The sequence below is a fragment of the Rhincodon typus genome, chromosome 11, assembly GCF_021869965.1.
Source record: "Rhincodon typus isolate 14 chromosome 11, sRhiTyp1.1, whole genome shotgun sequence".
Taxonomy (NCBI): domain Eukaryota; kingdom Metazoa; phylum Chordata; class Chondrichthyes; order Orectolobiformes; family Rhincodontidae; genus Rhincodon; species Rhincodon typus.
Window position 1 is genome coordinate 28,748,362 of NC_063342.1, and position 16,187 is coordinate 28,764,548.

Below are 16,187 nucleotides of genomic sequence, written 5' to 3' on the forward strand. Positions count from 1 at the left end.
TCCTCTGATGCTGCTTGGCCTGCTGTGTTCATCCGGCTCCACACCTTATTATCTCAGATTCTCCAGCATCGGCAGTTCCCACTATCTCTGAATCAACATAAAATAGTCAATGTTGTTAATGCCAGTAAATCCAATCTGTCTGGACTGTTACTTGAAAATATTGCCCCAAAACTGAAAAATTCTAATTTTACTCAGTAATCTTTCTGCCAGCCTGTCTGAGGAGAGATGCTTAACTAATTCATTCTGAAATCAGTGTGATTTTTGGATTCATTATACTTGCATTTATTTTTTTTTAATTTAAACTAATTTTCCTAATCAACCTGTTTAGAGACTTTACTATACACCTTGGAGCCAGTAAGCCTTGAACCCCGGTCTCCTGGTTTAGGGGTAGAGACACTACCACTGTGTCACTATTGGCAACATATTTTATAGTTTCACATTGCTCAATTGCAGCTGTTTTGACTCTTATTCTAATTTCCTATTTTTCTCCTGAAAGCAGTGAAATAAATCTTTATGTGAGAGTGTAAAATGGGTCATAGCAAATCGAAGTTGTTTACGTTTTACCAAAATGTGAAATTGATTTACTATTGTCCACTTTTCATTATATCATAGATATCTAATTCAGCATTCTTAGTGAGGTGCTATGTAAACTATTCTAAGTTGATCAATGTTAATGTTCTAAATGAGATCTTAGCAGGAATTTACACAAAGTTAAAATAGCTGATATGATTTTACTGAATCAAATTGTCTTTATATTTCTATCCCCAAGGCAAGGTTTATTTTTCTGATCTCTATGTATTAGTGACACAGCTGGAGAATTTTCCATGTCTGATATTTTTAGTCAAGTTGGAAACGTGTTCGATAAGATCATGGAAAATGCAACCAGAATAATTGTCCCATTGTGTTTTTGAAATTACTAAAGCACAGCAACAAGAAGGAAAAGTCTCCCACTTCACATTACTCCTAATTTATATTTTGTGGTGGAAACTTTAAGGTAAATCAGACCAAAATACCTTCCTTTCCCAATTCCACCTCAAGTTGGTCATGGACTCCCTACATTGCATTTCCATGTTTCACGTTTTCTGATCCAAATTGAATAACCTTCAATCAGTCCAAATTAAAATCCACTTACCATTCTTCAGCTCACCCAGGTAATTGATTTGAATGTTTTACATGCTATTTTGTACTCTCATGCTAATCAATTACCCACATAAATTGTCATCATTCGCAAAGTTTATAATATTACTAGAATTTAGAAAGGAATTGAATGCTTACCATCTGACCACTTGATTAAATTTATTTCACTTATAACATTATATTTATATCCCAGACATGTATTTGTCAAATATACTTCAACAAAATTAAATTTAAGTGCAGTAAGTGGTATGTTGTCAGCAAAGTGTATCAGTCAGTCCTTAGTAAATGTCTTTGATTAGATAATAATTGAAATAATTAATTATTTCTTCCTCCAGGTGAAAAGGACATCCTTGTCTTTTGTGGAGTACAGACCATCACAATCAAGATCAATTTTTGTCCAGTCCTGTTCTCTGGCTACTCAGAAACAGATTTAGCATTAAATGGCAGACATGGCAATGCACATTGCAGGGGTTTTATTAATAACAGTACTTTTCCCACAGTTGTCATATTCACCATCAACCTCAATACACTGGAAGTCTGTGGAAATAGCTTAGTGGTAAGATTAACTCTCTTCTTTCACTTATGAACAATGGGTTATAGGTATTATTTCATAAATACCTCAAACACAGAAACACTGAAATGCAGTATGAGCTTGTCATCTTGTTAAACACCCAATGCTTTCCATGTATGAATCTGTGGGAAGCCTCGCTTTAGTTATAAAGCATTCAAATCAATATTTCTAAATGGATTATTTTGATGCAGGATTGACTTGCTCTCAAAAGCAGAGAAAAAGGCTAATAGCGCTAATCTTTGCCAACTAATTCTCAAGTGATACCAATACTTTCTGCACACTAGGTCATACTGGAGAGGGAAATTTAGGAATATGGGGAGGATTTCTGCTCTTCACAAGGTATTTTTTTAAATTCTAAATTTACCTTAAGCCACAGTGCTGTTTGAAGAATCCTGGCCTTCCCTTCCAGAGCATGCCTACCCCCTGCTCCATTTATAGAATCTTTAGAGTGTGGAAGCAGGCCATTAGGCCCATTGGGTAGGCACCAACCCTCTGAAGAGTATCCTACCCAGACCCACGCTGCCCTATCCTTTCCCTGTAACCCTATATTTTCCATGGTTAATACACCTAACCTACACATTGCCGGACACTATGGCCAATTTAGCATGGCCAATCCACCTAACCGGCATATCTTTGGACTGTGGGCAGAAACCAGAGCACCCAGAGGTAATTCAGAGAGACGCAGGAAGAATGTGCAAACTCAATACAGACAGTCGCCCAAGGGTGGGATCAAACCTGTGTCCCTAGTACTATGAGGCAGCAGTACTAATCACTGAGCCACCAAGTACTCAGTACCTGGTGCAAATGTACTTGATGAAACTATCGGACGTTTTGCAAAGTTGGCGTACCATATCACCATTCATCCACTGATGAAACTAATGATTAATTCCCCATTCAAAGTACCAGTAGAATTAAAAGGAAAGCTTGAAAGAAAGTTTGAAGAAAAGAAAATGATTGCCAGAGTATCAAACCATACAGGATTGGGTAATTTCCGTTGTGGAGAGAGAGAAAACATATGGATGGGAGAGAATTTACCTGGATGCAAAGATCTAATCAAACCTTAAAAGGGAAACACTACTCCATTCCAACACAAGAAGAGATCACACCAGCTCCAACCAGAGCATATGTTTCTTTTCAAAAATCAGCACGTTCATTGCCAGAAATGTTTACGAGAATGTGCAACTAGATGCAGAATCTTCACTTTTGACAATATTCAACATACCCTTTGAATGGTTTGAATTCTCGTAGCTATTTTATTCTTACAGTGAACCAGTATGTGCTCTTGCAGAAAGTAAGTGCGAATACAAAGGAGCAGCCAGCATCACAGGTGATAACCAGAAATATAAAAAAGCAGATGAAAAGGATCATGACAACCAAGTAAATGAATCAATGGAGAGAACCAGGTGTTATGCCACAGAGACAGACAACCAAATCAGCCACTCTGTCCTTGTATTTACAATGCCGTAAAACTAAAACCATCAAAGACACTCAATAGTTACTCCAATGGCTCCTAACCAGGCTTTTGAATAGCCAATCCCAGACTATGTGAATAATTAATTCCAGAAACTGGTTTTGTATCTTAAACAAAAGACTTAACAATTTATTAAACATACGATAACTCTAGCAGTGAAATTTTAAACTACAAAGTAATCTAACTAATGTCTATATTTTAAACCCGGATTGTTTGTTTTCAGACCTCATTCACACAAAAGACAAATAGACAAACAGACACAATTAAGGCATAAATAAAAGAAACTAACTCATTGCAAAATCAGAGCAATTCATAACAGACTTTAGAGTCCTCATTGATGTGTACCCAGAACCAGAGGCCACCACCTGACCAGACATTCACACAGATGCGCCTCAAGTTACATGGCTTAAAAACTGGCCTGTTCAGGCACATGAAGACCTGTGGCAGTAAACTATGATCCGGAGCAGATATCAGGCTTGAATCAAGGGACAGCTGACACCAAAGTATATCTAGGACACTTAAAAAAAACTGGCCCAACAAATTTCAATGCTACCAGACCTCACGTGTAATTTGGCTATGGACCTTCTCTTTGCTGCATTGCCTTTGTTGCATCTATTTTATGAGAGGAACATGAGTCCAATGCATTTTAAGTTTTATCCCAGTGAATGACTAATCAACCAATACTCCTCTTCCTCTTTTAAGATTTTCTTTGTCAAATTATGCTCCCAAGAGGTACATGGGTGTCTCATATATGGAAGTCTAAAATCAGTAAAAGTTGTCTTATGAACTATTTTGTAGGTCTCTGCTACTCAAGGACTCAATGCATTAGGTAATATTTCGATGGTGCAATTTGGGAACATTTCAGGTTACATTGACACTCCAGATCCACCAACAATTATTAGCTACCTACCAGGGCTACTGTATAAATATAGCTGCAGCTACCCACTCGAGTACCTGATCAACAACACCCAGCTTGCTTCGTAAGTTCACATTTTAATTGTAAAAATGTTTCATCAGATTTGTTTTCATTCTTGACAAGCATTCCTGTTCAGTTTTTAAAGTGCTTTTACAACATTATTTTTAGATCATCTGCAGCAATTTCAGTGAAAGACAGCAATGGTACATTTATCAGTACTTTGAATTTACTCCTGTACAATGTAAGTTTGTCAAATATTAACAAAATAGTAATAGTCAATATAGACATTACTCTACAGAACAGTTCAAATTAAGAAACGGATACAAAACTGCTATTTAGAAATAATTCTTAAATGATACTTATTTTAATTTTTGTATAGCATATATATTTCTATATCTACACATACCCTGATGGTTTGCATTTTGTACTCCTTAACTGACTTGGTATCAGATTGGATCATAGTAGAATTTCCTTTCATTACAAGCTGGTTGACACTTCAGTGCATTACTGATAATGTGCTGCACTGCCAATTTTCACTATCTACGAAGGTCAGGAGAAGCAAAACTATGATATCTTTATAGACGTTTCCACACTTGACAGCTTATGGTGGTACACCACACATTAAATCAACACTGTATGCACATTATTGGACAAAATCACTTCTGTGATCAGTTGACAGAGATTTCAATGGAACTGCTTGAACTCAGAGGAATTGATGAAATTGTAAACAATTAAGAATATATCTCTATTTAGAGTCATAGAGCTGTACAGCACGGAAACAAAACCTTCGGTCCAACTCGTCCATGCTGATCAGATATTCTAAATTAATCCCTAATTAATGGCAAAAGTCTCATTTGCCAGCATTTAGCCCATATCCCTCTAAACCTTTCCTATTCATATACCCATCCAGATACCCTTTAAATGTTGTAATTGTACCAGCCTTCACCACTTCCTCTGGCAGCTCATTCCATACGTGCACCGTACTTCTACAAAAGTATGTTTTGTATCATATTCAATCCAGACTCTCAATTGGTCTCTCTTTATTTTTCATTTTGTCTTCTTTCCTCCATCTCTATCTGTATGACTCTCTCAGTTTCTGTTATTGTAGTCTCTATATTTGTCTCTGCAGCTTGTACTTCATCTCCTTCCTTGTGAAGATGTTCTCTACCCTCTGCTTTCTCTGCTGATATTTATTTTAGTCTGTATATGCATCACACACATACTTTACACAATTCATAACTTTTATCATCAAAACCCAGTGCTATTGACAGAATGGGAATTACTGTTTAAAATTTGTATTGCGAGTGGCAGAGGCTACACGGAGATGGAGTGAAGTTTTCCAGAAGATGAAGGATTTGAGGAAGAATGTGGATGCCTGAACTTGGGTAATGGAGAGCAAAGAGAGGGAGTGGGCCTGATTGGGAGAGAATGGAGCCAGAACCTTACATGGACCTTGCAGTGGAGGCTGGATGGTCTTCCTCTTGTTATAATTTAAAGCTGCAGTTCAGCACTGTATTGGCCTGTCCACAAGCACTGAAAAATACATGGGTGAGAGAGAGAAAGTGAAGGAAGTAGATGGAAGGGCCTCTGGGATCCAGAGGAATCAGAAGTATTTGGACCCAAGGAAGTAGCATTTTCTTATCAGGAGGAACTGGGAATTAGTAAGGAGGCCATCAGAATAGCAACTGAGTTCTGAGAGAAACGAAAGATTGCTTGGTCTGTGAAAAGAAAATAGCACTAGATGGGGGTGTTTTGCATTCTATCCATTCGCAGAATGTAGATGTCACTGGCAAGCCCAGCACTTATTGTGCATAACTGAAGGCATACTAAGCCACTTAAGGGGGTTGGGAAGAGTCAATCTCATTTTTATGATTCTGGAGTCACATAAAGGTCAGACCAAGTAAGAACAACAGATTTCCTTTCCTAAAGGTCATTACAACAATCAAGATATTGCACGAACCCAATTACTAATGCCATCATTTCATTCCAGACGTAGTGAATTAACTAAATTTAAATTCCTCTGCAGCCATGTGGGATTTGAATTCACAGCTCCAAATTATTAGTGCAGAATGCTGGATAACTTGCTAAGCAACATAATTACTGCACCAGCAATGCCTAAGGGGAAGGAAGGCTAAAAGAAGACTGGGCTATGTTTGGAAGGAATTAAGCAAAGATCAAGTATTGCATGTGGGAGCATCAGGCAGATTCAAAGTGCTTTGAATGCCAGATTAGCAAAAAAAAACTTGAGAGTAAGCTGAAAACAAAAACAAAAATAGGATCTGATTAGTTTGTGTTGTCACTGCTTATGTATAAACTAAACATCAATGTTCACTGAAATATTGCAATCAGCCAATATTACAGACAGACTTTTAGGTATAATTTATAAAATGTCTACTTTATAAATAAGAAGCAGAATTAAACACAACAAAATTATACATGGATCATTAATTATTCTGCTGTTTGGAATGCAGAGTGATTAGGTACAGAGTGAGACAATAAACACTTCATGAGACATGGCAGGAGAGAGGGTGTTTTGTTCAGGGCAGCAGTCCAGAGTTAGAAATTGAAAGAAGAAGTGATAGAATATTTAGCTGTTTTATTTAATTTGCTTTGTGACCTGGAGACAGAAGTTTGGTACTGGAGAGTAAACAGATAAGATTACAGACTTTGATAGAGTACATGGAATGACAAAAGATCATTGCTCGGAATCACTGGGCTAAAATTTATAGCCTGCTGCTAGGCATATTATCAAGGATGGGAGAAGTACATAAAATATTTTGGGTGCGCAGCCCACCTCCTTCACACCCATGCCCAACACATGCCCACTAACAATGGGATTGGTAAGGTGCCCACTATAAGATCACGTGCTCTTCAGCCCAAGGAGCCGTTAACTGCCCAAATTGAGTGAAAGGCCAGCCAGAGTGAAATGACTGTTCATAAAATGGCCTTTTTGAAAAGATGGAAAGGAGAGAACATCATTCAGGGGATACCCTTCTGCTTATTTCAGAGGCACTGCATGCAGATTATCAGATCAGCCATGATCTCATTACATGGCAGAGTAAACTCAATGGGCTGAATGGCCTACTTCAGCCTCTATATCTTATAGTCTTATGGTCACTCCCCAAGATGTCTACTCCTGCCCCTTCCCAGCCTGCCCTCAAACTTTCCCTTGCTAACTCTCTGTCAACCCCACTCCTCCCTCTCTCAGTGCCTAATCGCTTCCTGCCCTAAAAGGCCTAAACCTACAGTTACTATCACTGCTTCTGATGGAGATACTTTACAACCCTGATAGCATCTACTACTAAACTTTGGCACTGCTCGGAATGTTTGAGCCAATGACCAAATCAAATAACTGTCAGTTCTCAAAGGTAGGCCTTCCTCCCACTAAGATGCAGAAATCCCACTTTCACCAACGTAAAGGTATCTGTAGAATGTTATTGCTGTGAGTTGGCCTTGTTTGACATGGCACCAGACATTTTTTCTGGGCTAGGGAGTTGAACAGTATGCCTCTATATGAAATCAGCTCATTATCTCTGTTTCTCTCTACACGGGATGGGGGTGGCGGGGTGGTGGGGTGGTGGGGAGGTCAGGGGGGAGCTGTTTGACCTGCTGACTATTTCCAACATTACCTGTCTTGATATTTTGATTGAATGTTCATTTCTCAACTCACGGTTTGGTATCGGCATCCAACGCAATACTCGCATAGAGCTATGCATTACAAATTGGATAGTGGTGACAATTAAGTTTCTGAGAACTTTAAAAGATATTTTGTATTTTCCAGGATTCATCTTACAATCTCCCTCTAGTGATACCACCTGTGGGTTTACCTTTGAAGACCAAAGTATATGCAGCTGTGAAGGCTACAAATCTAGATGGAAGGTAACCATGTGCGATTCCCATTTACTCGATCTATTGCAAATGTGAGGAATATTTCTGATTTAACAAACAAAATCTCTTGTCAATTGTGTAGATGGCACGTCTTTATGGATTATTGTTACACCACTCCCTCTGGTAATCCAAATGACGAACATAGATATGATCTTTTCTTCAGGTGAGTTGGTGTTTTCTGAAAGATTAATAAGGATTGAACCAATGCTGCTTTCTGGCCATCTATCCACAGGTTATATCCTATTATTAGTATACATTTGGTAAGGTTTGTAACAAGTAATGTCACAGCCAGGCAATGATGGGGTAGAATGACACCCTTCTTCCAATTCCTTATGTCACCTCAACTCTTTTTAAGAAAGAGTATGCTTACTACCTCAACGAGCATTTAAAATAGTGTGACTGCAAAAGACATTCAAAGGCATTCTCGTACAATCTTAAAAGAAAAGTCCTTTAAGTTCTTTCTGAACTTAAGACCCCATCTAAACAAAACTAATAACTGACCCTCAAACATGCACGTATTTATGGTTTACATGCACACAAATGCTAGTTGCAAAGTAGGAGAATAGAGTCCAGAGAAACAAAGGAGAAAAGGAAGTGGGGAAGATGGGAAACAAGGGGGTGGCAACTACTGAAGAAAGACTACTCAGGAGCCTGTTTATGGGATTTTTTTTATTCATTCATGGGATGTGGGCATAGCTATCTGGGCTGGCATTTATTGCCTATTCTAATTGCCCAGAGAGCAATTAAGAGTAAATCAAATGTGGGTAGGGTCTGAAGTAACATGTAGGCCAGACCAGTTAAGGACAGCAGATTTCGTTCCCTAAAGAACAGTAGTGAACCAGATTAGTTTTCCATTGGACTGGGGTTACAGCCGGGAGGTACAGGGAATAAGAGTTGTGAAGATGGGCATCTGTATTTGTAAGAAATAGGGATAAGGGACGTATGGAAAAACATGGATGGGAACAGGATATTATGAAAGGGGGTTTCATCCACTGTCAGGAACACCCTGACTTCAAGGAGAGGTCAGTTAATGACCACACCTGACATGGTGATCTGAGTTACCAATGGCTGGAGGGGAAAGGATGGGCAAGTGTAGGCTCCTGTGGATGGGTCGAATGTTGACATAGGGAGCTGAAAAACCTATGGGATTTATGGGAAGAAAGTGGATCTGAATGCTCAGGAGCTCACTGACATCTAGAGCAGGTAGCTGAAATTCACTGGTGAAGAGTGTTCACTGTCACCTTCCACTCTGCTGGAAATCAAAAATACATATTGGGGAAGAAAATATCTGTGACTGCACCTGGAGAGAGTGTGATAAATGTGTAGACCTGAGATGGAGAGGTATGCAAGACCCACCAATTTGCAGCCCTTTAAATGGAAGTATTTCACAATGACTCATGCACTGTATAGGACACAGGTCTGCAGGTCTCCTGATCTCAGGCGATTCGAAAGTGTTGGTTACCTGTTTACTGCACACTTCTTTACCTCAGACCTCACTGACCACTTCATTAACACAAACTCTTATGGATACAGAGACCAAGGAAAGAATAGAGATGTTTTACAATGGGGCAATGGTGTCAACATAAGGGATATCCCAAGTTGTTCAATTCCAGGATGAGGAGGAAAAAACTGACTCTTTCTTTATACACCTGCTCCTTTGGTCCATTGCAAAATGGTTCATTTAGAAACAGAGCCCTTCCCTTGTGGATACCTTTCTCCCTGACCCAAATGAACATATGTTTTAAAAGGAACCAATTTAAACAGGCTTTCTTACATTAACGTTTCGTAATTGCTGACTATGAGAAGAATTAGAAATTTAACACATATACTTAGGTAGTAGAAATAAGAGGTGAGTCCAAAAAGATAAAAGAGTTTTTAAGCAATTATACATACAATCACAGAGCTTACAGTCTCAATGTTCATCTTTTGAAATTAATGGACAGAAATTCATATCAGGTACATATCCAAATTCCCAATTTACACTGAAAGCACAAATTTGCAAAAAAATCCTACTATGCCATACAAAGCGCCAACCAGTGGGTCAAACAAAGCAAAATATCCAACAACAATCTTTTAAAATAACTAATTTAATAGTAATAACCTGCTAAAGAGGAATTCAATTTTAGGTGATTGCATCATGTTGGTTTGTGTGGCTTGAATTAGGAATCATTTTGGATTGGCACGGCTTAGTCATAGAGTCATAGAGATCTACAGCACAAAAAAGGCCCTTCAGCCATGCATCCACAATAGTCAAAAACAATTACCGAAATATTCTAATTTCAGCATTTGGCCAAGTGTTAGTTAAAGTCAATAACACATCAATACGTTACTTATCTACACCCAGAAAGTTAAATGCAGACATCTGTTATGCTTGGCTCCTCAAAGTGGTCTCAACATAGCATTCATTCCTTTATTGTGAGTTTAGTGACCGTTATAATTACATGGACGAGTTCAAAGTTAAAACTATTTAATGTTAGTAGCTGTTGGGATATCTGGCCAACTTTCTCATGCTTGGTAACGTTGTTTTTCTCTTTATTAATTAAACCAGCTGTACCAAAGATCCACAGACCACAGTTATAGAAAATGGAAGGAGTCAGATGGGCAAATTCTCCTTTGAGGTTTTTCGCTTTGTGAAACACAAAAACCAGAAGATGTCTCCAGTATTTTTACACTGTGTAACAAAGCTTTGCAAAGCAGATGATTGTCCCTTCTTGACTCCAGTAAGTGGCATTATTTATTTTTAAGTTGAACAGGTATCTTGAGATCATTATGTCCAATTATATATTTTGATTGGAGCTTCTAACTTCAAATCCTTTCCATTAGAAAGATCACAAACTTCCACTGACATAACATCTGTCTCCTTGCTCAGCTCACCTACCATTGAAATCTTTTTGCATGCCTTTATCACTTCCAGTCTTAATTGGTGCTGTCAGTTTTACATGCTGCACTCTTTGTAGATTTCAGACTTTCAAAAACTCTACTACTCAAGTTCTTTCCCTCACTAAGTCCCATTCACCAGTCGTTCCATTCACCAGTCATCCCTTCCTCAAATTGTTGAATCACAGGAAGATCACAGGTCCCCACAAGGCTATTTGGCCCATTGTGTCCATTTTAGTTCTCTACAACTGAGCTAATTCCACTCCTTGTGCTTCCAGAATTCAAATGTCATATTCTCATCAGTATATTTAAATTTCTTATCATGTCACTCCTCTCAATTTATGTAACCTGCTCCTAAGATTTTCATTCCTCTGATTCTGACCTCTTCTTGATCCCTTCTTCCAATAGCCCCGATACTAGTGGCATTAAGTTACCTGGGTCCCAAATCCTGGAATTCTTTCCTTCAATCCTTCCAGCTCATTACCTCCCACTCTTTTGTTAAGACTTCAATTAAAATTCACTTCTTTTACCAGGGTTTTCTTTTCCTCACCTAACAATATAATGCACCTTGGCCCACATGCCACCATCATCCCTCCCCTTACATTGCCTCAATTGTATCATGTTTAGCCTAACTTTTTGATTTTTTGAAGCACCTTGAAATGCTCTCCTGTTTTAAGTGCATTTTATAAATCCCAACAATTCATAAGCTTCAATTTCAGGGTTTGTATTAGTAAACAAAATATATCATATTCTGCCAAAAACTTCCAATGGCATTACAAAGAAATAAATTGAACATCTTAAGAAATAGTAGCAGGAGTAGGCTACTTAGCCCATTGACTCTGCTCTACTGTTACGAAAAGATCAATGTTGATCTGACTGTGACCTTAACTCCCCTATCCTATAGAGAATGAGTCATCTGTACTAACAGCAAAGTAAACAAGACACGGCTGTGGGGTAGGTGGTTGGGGGGTGGGGGGGTGGAGGGTGTTGGGTAGCAGCAAAGAACATTAAAAAAATGGAGAACAGATACCATGCAGTCAGTTTCTGAAGTTATAGAATTCAATTTGAGAGCTTGGAGCTGTAAGGTGCTTAAGTAGAAAATGAGCCTTGTAATGTTTGTGTCTTTTGCGACAATTTTCCCTGGTTGCAGAGGACGAAACTTGAAGAATATTCCCAGGACAAGGAGCCACTACTTAACAAAATAACAGTGAAAGTATCTTAACTGAGGATTGTCAATGTTTGAAATCCTCTACCCCAGAGAGCTATGCATGTTCAATCGATGAGCATATACTGGAATAAAAATCAATAAATTTTTGAAGATACGGAATCAAGGGATATGACAGGAAAATGGAGTTGATGTAGAAGTTCAACCATAGTTTTATTGAATAGTGAAGCAGGTTTTGGTAATTACTAAATCTCTTCCTGCTCTTATTTCTTATTTTCTTATGTTCTTAAGTTCTTAATGATGCATTGTCACATTTATTTCAGAACATGTAAGGTATCTAATATCAGGGAAATGTTGGATCTTTGTACAGAGCTTCACTTGCCAATAGATGTGGATTACAGAGGAGGAAAAAATGTTAACTTTTTATGTTTTTTGCCTGCTAATACATAAAATGTGATTCTTTGTATGTGAATCTGCATGACAATGAATGTGAAAAGGACAAGGAGAAAAGAGCTCAGACTGAACTTGACAGAAGTCTTTGGTTTCACCTTCCTATCTTCCCTTTATATACAGGGATACCTGTTTCAAAGTAACAAATGACTTTGAAATTGGAGCTGTTTTCCAGTTTAGGTCATGTTTATTTGGCTTAAATATTCCCAGACTCTGAATGATTGGTCATTAGTCCACAGACAAATCAGCCACTTGTTGCCAGCCAAAGCTCTATTCATAAACAACTCCCAATTCAATCTCGACAGTAACCAGATTCAAACAAGCAGCTGTGTGAACAGCACTTACAGTAAGTGTCAGGTTATTTGCTTTTCCAATGTGCAGCAATCTTTCATCAATCCTACGTTTTTACAACAGTTTTTCCCGCATATCAATGCACAATCAAAAATACATAATTTGCCCCACCCTAAAAGAAATGAAACACTATTTTAAAAATTTGTTTCATTACAACAAACAACAAAACACAAGACCTACATCCATTCATTCTTTCTCCCTCTATATACAATTTATGTAGTCTTAGCATTTCTTAACCCTTTGACTTATTCCAACATTTTATGCTCAAAACAATGCATAGACAATTACATCTGAATAATTTTTACATTGAATTCTTGCAATAAAATAATCCCACTAAATAATCATGCAATCTGAGTCTTAAATTTTTCAGTGACAACCAGTGGATTATGCTCAGTGTAAATTAGTATTTCCTTGGTATCATGTAAGACATAGACATTGAAGTATTGAAGAACCAACAATAATCCCAAAGTCTCCTAAAACAAATTACTTCCTCTGATATGGTTTAGTTTCTTAAAGAAATACCCTACTGACTTTTCTATTCCTGACTCGTCATTCTGCAACAAGAAGCACTTATCCCCAAATCATTTGTGTAATTCGCCTTCTCAAAATTTCTGGAAAAACCAGGGGCAGCTAATATCGGTTCATAATATTGGATTGCCTTCAGCTACTCAAAGGCTGCTTAGCATTCCACTGACCATACCACTTCTACTTGTTTCTTTAACAAATTTTCTAAACACTGTATGAAACTCCCCAAAATTGACACTTGGCTGATTTTTTTGGTAAAATTCAGCCCTTTGTCTTTCTCCTTCTGCTGGTAGAAAATCAATCTGTACATTGAGCCTCGCGTACAAAATGATATGTAATCAAACTGCAATCTATGTGAGCATCAATAGCCTATTGACAAGCTTGCACCTATAACTAGAACAATTCAATGCATGAAGCCCAGGGAAATGTCAAGGTGCCAAGACTAAGCCGTAAATACAATTTGAACAGTTTTAATATTTATACGGCTCCAGTCTTGAAGTGAAATGATGGAACAGTTCCTGACAGGGAACCTGGAAGTATCAGTTTCCCAAGTGTGTCACAGTTTGTTTTAAACTGCAGGATGTTTATATTACATTCTTGCTCCATGTTTCCTACCCAGATGTCACGCAGATTTATTGCCATTTGGGCAGGGAAGCCTGCAGCAGAAAGATGAAGCAGACAGCAAGTTCCCTGTGGCCTACAAGCAGTTCTGTAAAGGCATTTAGGTTGTGTATCCAGCTCATTCCATCTCCTTTCATCAGCCTGGTTCAGACACAGAAAGCTGTAACAATTTGGACTTTTTAAAAAATGGTCAAATTGAAAGCACATAGTCTCTTTAATTCATTGATCAAGCTGCTTTATGGGAGTAGTTTGGTCATCAGCACCCCAGGTTGTTAAAACTGTAAGTTTTAAGGTTGACGGAAGCTTTCTGTTTCCAGTCTTAACTTTCCTCCTGACCCACACCCACCTAGCCTTGGCAAGGTTTAAATTTATCCCTAATGAGTTCCTTGCTGAGCTAGGCCTTATGTCTGAAAGGCTATGAAAGAGTTGTGAGGTTTGATGAGAACTCAGCACTGGTAAACAGTAGTTCTGAGGAAGGGTCACCGGACCTGAAACGTTAACTCTGTTTTCTCCTTCACAGATGCTGCCAGAACTGCTGAGCTTTTCCAGCAACTTTGTTTTTGTTCCTGATTTACAGCATCCGCAGTTCTTTCGGTTTTTACTGGTAAACAGTAAATGGCTTGTAAGGTGACAAGCAACTCTCTATGACATGAGTACACCAATTATGAGATCTAAAAAAAACAGAACTGGACTACAAGAAAAAGTTGGACATCAGAAACCCTACACCAAGTAACTCACCTCCTGACACCCCAAAGTGGGACTATACCATCCACAGGCACAAGTCAGGAGTTTGATGGAATACTCTCCACTTGTCCAGATGGGTGCAGCTCCAACAATTCTCAAGAATCTTGACAAAGTCCTGGAAAAAGAAATCTGCTTGATTGGACCACATCCACAAATATTCATTTCCTCCACCATCAGGAATAATGCATATCAGGCTCCTCACTTCCCAAATGGAGAAGATAGAGGAGCTAACCAGGGAAGCCTATGACTGTTTTTGTTGACAGGGAAACTACAATGGACATCAACACAGTAAGCTCCGTTGTACAAAATCTCTCTTTAATACCATCAGCACAAACTCATTCTTAATCTGCAGAATCTTTTACGCATCTTCTCCAGCTAATTTCTTCTTTTCTCTTGCATTGGCACTAGCAGCACCCTGGAAGTCTCTGTAAGTAAAAGGTCACAGCCTGAACCTCCTCAGTGACAGCTCCTCCTCTGAGAAGGAAAGCTGTGAACTTACAGAGGAAACATTGGCAAAGTGATCAGCTGCACCCTCATCCACCACTGGGATCTTTATTTCAGTGGGTACGCTATCTAGATTACATTCAGCACAGTTTGGGGAACACATCACTGACATGTTTCCACAGCGGGTCAAGAAAGAAGCACCCAAGGTCTCCAAAACTCAGAGGATGGCTGGAGAGTAAGCACCTGCTCAATCCATGAAGAAGGTTTGTCTTGCTCTTGACCATTAATGAAACACTCAACCAGCTCAGACAGATACAGAAATATCAAGCAGGCGTGCTGGAGGCACCTGGTAGTCTGGAATAAAAATGGAGGAGTCCCCCTGTGGTTGTCCCAGAATGTGAGCCCCTGACAGTCTCAATGGAAAGAGAGCAGCCACCTTGGAGACCCAGGTCCAGCAGTACACTCAGTGGCTGCAATCAGACCTACACTCATTGTTTTAGCCATGGGTACACTGTAGTTATGGCAAAGCGAGAGGGTACAAACCATTTTGATCTCAAGTGCCCCTTCCTCTGAGGAGACAGAGTGGTGCCTATAGGAGGACTGACACCCAGAAACATCCTCACATAACGCTCCACAGGTGCCCAGTCCATCTACCTCCCCACTACCTGTAGTCCCAAAGACTGCAGCAATACTACTCAATGGTGGTGAGCATACATTTGGACAGGAGACTCTCGGCAGGCCTGGGCCCTCTAAGTCTAAAGCCACCTGGGGACAATGACCCAAGTCATCCAAGCCAACAGGCCAAACAACAGAGCAGGCTCCCTCCACTGAGCTGTGAATGAGGGCCTTCCTAATGGCACTGTGGATCTACTTACACCTAATGGACTGCAGCAGTTCAAGAAGGCAGCTCACTACCACCTTCTCCAGGGCAACTAGAGGTCACCAATAAATGTTGACCCAGGCAGTGAAGCCCCCAGCTCATGAATGATTTTTGTTTTAATGGAATATGTTACACTTATTCCACAAA

At 39.1% G+C, this 16,187-nt stretch overlaps 1 protein-coding gene across 1 annotated transcript in view; it reads left to right on the top strand.

The window, feature by feature from the left end:
• Positions 1-16,187, top strand: part of zpld1a (zona pellucida-like domain containing 1a) — a 31,679-nt gene that overhangs the window by 2,654 nt on the left and 12,838 nt on the right. Inside the window, exons 2-7 of the mRNA XM_020512361.1 lie at positions 1,473-1,693; positions 3,978-4,159; positions 4,264-4,336; positions 7,877-7,974; positions 8,066-8,146; positions 10,532-10,703. Of these exons, the coding sequence (XP_020367950.1) occupies positions 1,473-1,693; positions 3,978-4,159; positions 4,264-4,336; positions 7,877-7,974; positions 8,066-8,146; positions 10,532-10,703 (827 nt within the window). The remainder of the gene's footprint in view (positions 1-1,472; positions 1,694-3,977; positions 4,160-4,263; positions 4,337-7,876; positions 7,975-8,065; positions 8,147-10,531; positions 10,704-16,187) is intronic.